The sequence below is a fragment of the Helianthus annuus genome, chromosome 2 (genome assembly GCF_002127325.2).
Source record: "Helianthus annuus cultivar XRQ/B chromosome 2, HanXRQr2.0-SUNRISE, whole genome shotgun sequence".
Taxonomy (NCBI): Eukaryota; Viridiplantae; Streptophyta; class Magnoliopsida; order Asterales; family Asteraceae; genus Helianthus; species Helianthus annuus.
The window spans coordinates 170,249,113-170,256,810 of NC_035434.2; the positions used below are offsets into that span (position 1 = coordinate 170,249,113).

At 42.1% G+C, this 7,698-nt stretch overlaps 2 protein-coding genes across 2 annotated transcripts; one reads left to right on the top strand and one right to left on the bottom strand.

The window, feature by feature from the left end:
• Positions 1-764: 764 nt before the first annotated feature.
• On the bottom strand, positions 765-1,703 carry LOC110942459. Its single transcript, XM_022184255.1, has one exon. It carries the CDS (start codon positions 1,701-1,703, stop codon positions 765-767), a length of 939 nt encoding a protein of 312 aa, XP_022039947.1.
• Positions 1,704-3,416: 1,713 nt separating this feature from the next.
• Positions 3,417-4,334, top strand: LOC118486499. The gene has a single exon (XM_035982983.1). It carries the CDS (start codon positions 3,417-3,419, stop codon positions 4,332-4,334), a length of 918 nt encoding a protein of 305 aa, XP_035838876.1.
• The last annotated feature ends 3,364 nt before the right edge of the window (positions 4,335-7,698 follow it).

Below are 7,698 nucleotides of genomic sequence, written 5' to 3' on the forward strand. Positions count from 1 at the left end.
TTGTGGCCCAATAACTAAAGTAAGCAGCCCAGTCGAGACAAGGTGGTCTCGACTCGAGAACATGCGGGCTCGAGTCGCAACCAGGAGATCTCGACTTGTAATGGTTGGTCTCGAGTGGTGCAGGCATGACTCGCAACCCCGGAGATCTCGAGTCCCGTCTCGAGTTGTCACGATGCGGTCTCGAGTCGAGACCTTGATGGTCTCGAGTCCCTGAAGTCCGTTTTTGAGTTGCTTGGTCTGGGTCTCGAGTCGCAACCGTTGCGGTCTCGAGTTGTAGCTTCATGGTCTCGAGTGGAAACCAGAGGTCTCGAATCATTTGCCTGCTGATTCTGGTGCGTCTGCCCGCATTGTACTATCCAACAGAATTCTGATTTCATGATATTATGTACTATCCAATGATATCGCACAAACATGTTTTCTTGTCTAAACCTTAATCAAAACAGATCAAATACACCATTTTTCAAATATCCAAATCACATTCAAAAATGTTCTTCACATATTCAAATATTTCCTATTATCTTCAAACAAGTTTTTATCACTTTGCACATAGTAATCAAACAGTTTCATCAGTTTTTTGGGTAAAGGGTTACCCCGATGAATTTTATAAATAACTGAATAAGTACAAGGGTGTATCAAAGCGACACACCAACTAGACTTGACAGACCAAGCCTAGGAAAACAAGCAAACAACCAACCAAACATCCAAAACAAAATCAACCATATAAAAACAACCAAGCCAAACCTAGACACAAATAAAAACACAACTTAGCCTGGCTTCGCTACATTATCTTCGTTCTCTTCAATCTTCCACAACTTGAAAATCCTTTTCTTAGTTGAATCCACCCGAAACCTGAATCCCATGAGACGCAATCGAACCGAGTTCTTAATTACCACAATTACTTGAGCTACCGTCCTCTTATGATTTTTAAACATTCTGTTATTCCTCTCTTGCCAGATGTAGTAAGACGACGCCGCAATCAACAACTTACAAATGACATAATCCGCTTTTTTAGAACTTGAATGTTGATCCACCCAGCCTAATAACGATTCCCAAGTATTATCCACGCTCCTCAGCTGAACCAACATCTTAACATTACTCCACACATGCTCCGCAAAAGAGCATCTGAAAAATAAATGATCCCGACTATCACGATCCGAGTAACACAGCGGACAACACATCAAATTTAAATTTGTAAGACTCCCTGCTTCCCAAGCTGTCAACCGGTCCTGAGTTTTTAATTTATTTCGAAACGCTAGCCACAAATGAAATGAGTGCCTCAGAATGCATTGAGAAAACCAAACCATGTTAGACCACATCACCTGATTCTCCCTATTCCGAATTGTATTCCACACCTGAGCCGATTGGAGTTCACCAGTTTTCCCATCCAAACCTTTCCACACCAAACGATCAATAGAGTTAGGGACAATATTCGGAACCGAGATCGTTAGTAACACCGGAAAGAGATCCAACCACGCTTGCGGCCACTTCCAATTTCCATTTTGATCAATAACGTCTGCGACTGTAGAGTGTAACGAAAAACCAGCATTAGCAATAGCCCGAGGAGTTATAAAGGAACTAAGCGGACTTAGCGAGCACCACATATCACTCCACACATTGGTTTGAGACCCACTCTGAATAGAAGACCAAATGTAAGGCCGAATGATATGACGAATAGATAAAATCTTTCGCCATCCCCAACTCATACTCCCACGGCACGGAATATCCCAAAAATTTCGACCTTTAAGCTTATAATCATGAATCCAACGAACCCAAATAGACTCCCACTTCGTGATAATACTCTAAATATGGTTTGCCATGAGCGATTTATTGACATCAGAAATGCTTCTTATGCCCAATCCACCCTCATTCTTTGGTAAACACACATCGTTCCATGCAACCTTGGCACGAATTCTACCATCCGAACCCGCATTCCACAAAAATCTGCGAATACGCTTCTCAAGCTCATTAATAACCCTAGCCGGAATAATGAACACTGAGGCCCAATAGATGTGCATCGATGAGAGGACCGAATTAATAAGCTGTAACCTACCAGCAAACGATAAAGCTTTGGTTGCCCAATTAACAATCTTTTTATCCATACGCTCAGTAAGAATCGTGCAATCTTTATATAATAATCTTGAGGAAATCAGAGGAACCCCAAGATAGCGGACAGGGAGGACACCCTCCTGATAAGGCATAATATTCAGAATTTCCTGCCGAACCGAATGTGGCACATTGCAAAAAACACCGTACTCTTAGCTGGGCTAGGCGCAAGACCTGAAATATTAGTAAATATCTCCAGCGCTTCTTTTATTTTCTTCACAGAGACCACATCACCATGCACAAAGATAAATAAATCATCAGCAAATGACAAATTGATTATCTTCTCCTTAGCACAGTGAGCATGATATTTAAAACAGGGAGTGCATGATTACTAGAGAATGGAGCTCTGGGCGAAATTGGCGATTCTCTGTTAAACCCTACTTTCATTCGTCTCTAACCTGTTCTTGATCGATTTTGATTAGTGATTAGGGTTTGTCGATTCCTTTACTGCTAAGGCAACTTGACTATTCCTTGATCCCTAATTGATTGAAGTTAAGATTAGGGTTTTATACAAGTAGGTTTGTTTTGTCTTTGCTGCCGTCCATCCTATTACTAATCTGGGTTCCGGATTTTCTTTGTCTTCTGATTGGTTTCGGGTGACGGCTGCTTATTTCGTGTCTAGATTTTGTTCTTAATCTGATCTAAACGCCGAATCAGTTTTACATCAGATTAGGGTTCACAAGCTTCTGTGCTTTGTAGCGGCTGTTTAATCATTGCAGAATCGGCTATATTCAGGTTCGGGTTTTTATTTAACGTTGCTGATTGCTCTGAATAGATGACTGTAAAAGTGATGCGGCTACTCATAAGGAGAATCACAGCAAACCCTTGTACTCCTTTGACAGTTTTGCAAGCCGTATTATTGATGTGGACGGTAACACATGGATGCCTCGTAGGGGAACAGTCCAGACACCGCAGATTAATCACACAAAAACGAACATTATTGATGAACTGTTGAAGGTGTCTGTTCCAGATCCGGTGGAGAGTATGGGGGCTGATTTGAGGACTTCGGCTAATTGGGAAGGCTGTGCAGGATCTCAGGGGAACCATAGCGATCGAAATATTAATTCTAAGCCAATGTCTTATGCAGATTCAGTCTCTGCAGCCAAATCTGCTAAGGTAAACTTCAGAGTCCTTACAAGCACTGATTCACATGAGGGTTGTGATGTGGTATTGCCTCGAGACTCTGTTAGAGTAGTTCAAGAGAAGCTAGCAAACACCCTTTATGGTTACTTCCTAGGGGACCGAGTTGCGTACCCGGTGGTGGATTATTTTGTGCGAACAAATTGGAAGAAGTATGGATTGCAAAATCCATGATGAATGCTAATGGTTTTTTCTTTTTCAAGTTTGCTGATAAAGACGGGATGACGAATGTCCTGAAAGAAGGACCATGGATTATTCGAGGTCAGCCTATATTTCTTAATATTTGGTCTCCCATCTCGAAACTGGAAAAGAAGGTGGTTAAGAAATTGCAACTATGGGTCAAAATCCATGATGTTCCGATTGCTGCGTATACTGAGGATGGATTGAGTATGATAGCTACGGCTATTGGTGATCCGAAGATGTTGGACTCGTACACCTCGTCCATGTGTATGGATACTTGGGGAAGGAGTAGCTATGCTAGAGCGTTAGTAGAAATCTCAGCTAAAAATGAATTAAAGGAGGAGATAGTTATAGCGGTTCCTGACCTTGAAGGTGAAGGTTTTGTCAAACAGAAACTGTATGTGGAGTATGAATGGAGTCCTTATAGGTGTGCTCATTGTAAAGTGTTTGGGCATTCTGATGCTACATGCCCGAGGCAGACTACGAGGGATCCTAAGGAGCCGGTCAACAACCAGAAACATTATGAAGGGAATAATAGACAACAAGTGAATCAGCCGGTAGTAGACAAGGATGGGTTTATGGATGTGGTTCGCAAGAAAGCGACCAGGAAGGCAGGTTTTCCTTTAAACAAGCAGAAACAGAAGTTCGAGTATAGGCCGATTGGACCTAAACCTAATGGGGGGACCAATACATCGGCTCAGCAATCGAATATTTTATCTAAGAACTCCTTCGGTGTTTTACGGGATAAGGGTCTTCATATGGGTCAGACTAGTAGTGGGGCTCATAATGATCAGCAAGACTCGGATGATGAGGAGGTCACAGAAGTATACAATGAAACAAATAGATTTATGACCTCGTCTTCTGCGAGAGTAGGAGCAAGCACATCTTCCTCAAAATCACTTAATGGATAGATTGTCTCGGGGTCGTGTGAAGGGGTTGCCGGTTCACGGCAATTTTATTTTTGATGATGGAGGATGATGTTTGATTTCGTTTTATTTTTGTTTGTCTACTAGATAGTCTTCTTTGATGTTTAGTAGGCTAGGTTATGTGGTGTAATAGGTTTTTTGTTGGTTGGTTTTACATATATGGGGCATGTCCTATATATGAACTAGTGTGGAACTCATCCTCACTACTTGTACTTATTTGCGGTTGTTTTATAATAGAATCACCGGGGTAACCCTTTACCCCAAAAAAAAAAAGCATGATATTTAAAGGGCATACTAGCTGCTCGCTTAAGCAAAAGCGATAAGACCTCCATGACTAGCGTAAATAAGTAAGGCGACATAGGATCACCTTGCCTTAAGCCCCGCTTACCCCTGAAGTAACCATGCAGACTACCATTAATGCATAACGAGTACGACACCGTGGACACACACGTCATGATCCAGTTCACCATTTTATGATGAAACCCAAACCGAACCAGCACATCCTCCAAAAAATTCCAGTTGACAGTGTCGTATGCTTTCTGAATATCAATCTTAAAAGCACACCTAGACGGGCCCCTGTTCAAATGATAGTTGTGCATCAATTCCTGAGTGAGGAGAATGTTATCCGAAATCTTCCGACCCGGCACAAAGGCTGATTGGTTAATGCTAACAAGCGATCCCAAACTCCCTTTCAAACGATCAGTAATGATTTTGCTTATACATTTGTACAAAACATTGCAACATGATATCGGTCGATAGTCCAATACCGAATCCGGGATGTCTTTTTTCAGGAGCAAGGCAAGAATAGTATGATTAATCTGTTTAAGAAGTTTACCGTTTTCAAAAAACTGAAGAACCGCATTAGTAACTTCATTCCCGACAATCTCCCATGCTTTCTTGAAAAAAGTCGACGTATACCCATCCGGCCCCGGGGCCTTGTCCTCTCCAATACTAAACATGGCATTCTTAACCTCGTCACAAGTAACCGGACGAATCATATTCTCCGCATCTTCGTTACTAAGCACATGAGAAAATAAGTTTCCCATGTTCGTTGTCTCGACCGGATATTCCATGCCCAAAAAACTTGAATAATGAAGAACCATAGCATCAGCAACATTCTCTCCTTCATGTCTAACCCCCATAAGATCCATAACACTATAAATCCTCGCTCTAGCATTCCTAGATTTTACAATGTTATGAAAATATTTTGTGTTTGAATCCCCTGCACAAAGCCATTCTACCTTAGACTTCTGTTTCAGAAAGCATTCCTCGTCATAGGCAGCTGCTTGAAAATCTTTAAGACATTGAGCTTCCCGTTGATGCAACTGACCACTCCACGGATTACTATCAACCCGACCTTGAATCTCATCTAGCTCCTTCCTCAGATTATTAACTTTTACATGCAAGTTTCCCTGATTGAATAATAGCTTTCTCAACCTCGGTTTTAAATTCCTCAACTTTTTTACAACCGAAAGCATAGCGATACCCTCCACAGTCTTTGTCCATTCTAATTTAACAATCTCCTTAAATTCTGGCTTGGTGGCAATAAAATTTGGAAATTTAAAAGGCTTTGGCCGAAACCCACTAGATCCGAGAATTTTTAGTATGCAAGGAGTGTGATCCGAAACTCGAAACAGTTTCATCATCATCGACTACTAACTCTAGTGTAACCAAACAATACAAAAACATGCTTGTATAGTACTTATTATCAACATTCATCCATTTAACATTCAAACCGCAAACACTCATTATGCTACAAACACACATTTTTAAGCATACACTTCATAAACCATGAGTAACATCTTCCTACACAATCATCAATCAACACTTTCATCATGCATTTTCATGTGTTTGATGAGAAACACTAACCGGTTGTGAAAGGCACCGAGTGAAGGAAGAAAGTGAGAAAATGAAGTGTCCGAGTGATGATGATGAGCTTGACCGACCCTCCTTGTTGTTGCCGATTGAATCCGAGAGAAAGAGGAGGAGGTGAGCTTGGTTGTTAGGGTTTTAGTGAGAGAGTAAGAAGGAGTGTGTGTGTGGGAGTGAGTGAGGGAGAATGATGGAAGTGAGGAATGGTTGGCTTGGGCATGGGTTTTATACTCGGTTTGGGTGGTGCACCCTACTAAGGTTCCGAGTGGGCTCAAAGGGGTTTGCAGCCCCAACCGGCCCAACTATTTACTGTTCACTCGAGACCGGGTGGTCTCGAGTCGGGTCCTTGTGTCTCGGCTCACGCACATATAATTTATACATACATACAACACATAGCATAACAAGATAATCACAACTTTTCATTTAATAATTCGTACATACACATTGCTAATACAAGAGGGTTACTCGGGAAAACCTACAGTGTCACACAAACAAACGACACACAAAGGCTGAATCAAAGCAAATAGATCCTCATAATGTATCACGAAGACATGCTCGCCTATGGGTGGACTGTCACACCCCCAAAATCCACACGCGGAGTACCACCGCTTGGGAGCGTGACATGACCAGGATCAAGCCATCAATCATATCAAACATAGCATTTAATAATAATAAAAGTCATTAAAGTAGTTCATCATGACATGATCGATGTTTCAAAACCAAGCATTGTTTAAGTAGCGGAAGCATTATTGTAAACCCAAGTTAAAAATACTGAAATGTCATAAGTGTCTAACATAGTAATACGATCCTTGTCCACAACGACCGGCTCCTCTTTGTGCAAGCTCCATGTACCTAACGATCTGCAAGGCATGTAACAGAATGATCAACAAACTAGTTGAGCGAGTTCACAGTAAGTAAGTGCGTAACAGTAAGTAACGGGTGGCTCTACTGGGCCGATAGTAAGTTGTATAGGTGGGGGCTTCCCATGTTATGTGACCACTAGACTATTCGTATCAACTACTCGTATCATCCCTGTTCTTCTTCCGAGAACAGTAGCGCGTATGGGGTGTACGTAGGTTTTACGCACGTATCCTTCACAACCGAGGATAGGAGACGCGGAGGTGTACGTGGGTTTCACGTACGTATCCTTTGTACCGAGGATAGAAGTAAGTAATGCGTACACGTAGGTTTTACGTGCGTGCCTGACATCCGAGGCAGTAATTGGCATATGACCACGTAGGTGTTATCCTAACCTACGGAACCGTCCTGACATCCGAGGATCATGGTAGGTGATAGTCTAGGAAAAGCATATGTACGTTCTTAGTCAATGGTAACCTTTATCCCATTCCCACGACCCGGGAATCCCATGCCTTAGTAGGAGTGTGAACTCACCTGGGTTTTGCTCGGCAGACAATAAAATGCTCAAGTATACAAGTAAGGGATCAACCACGTCCTGTCATGGTTACTTACGCAAGTT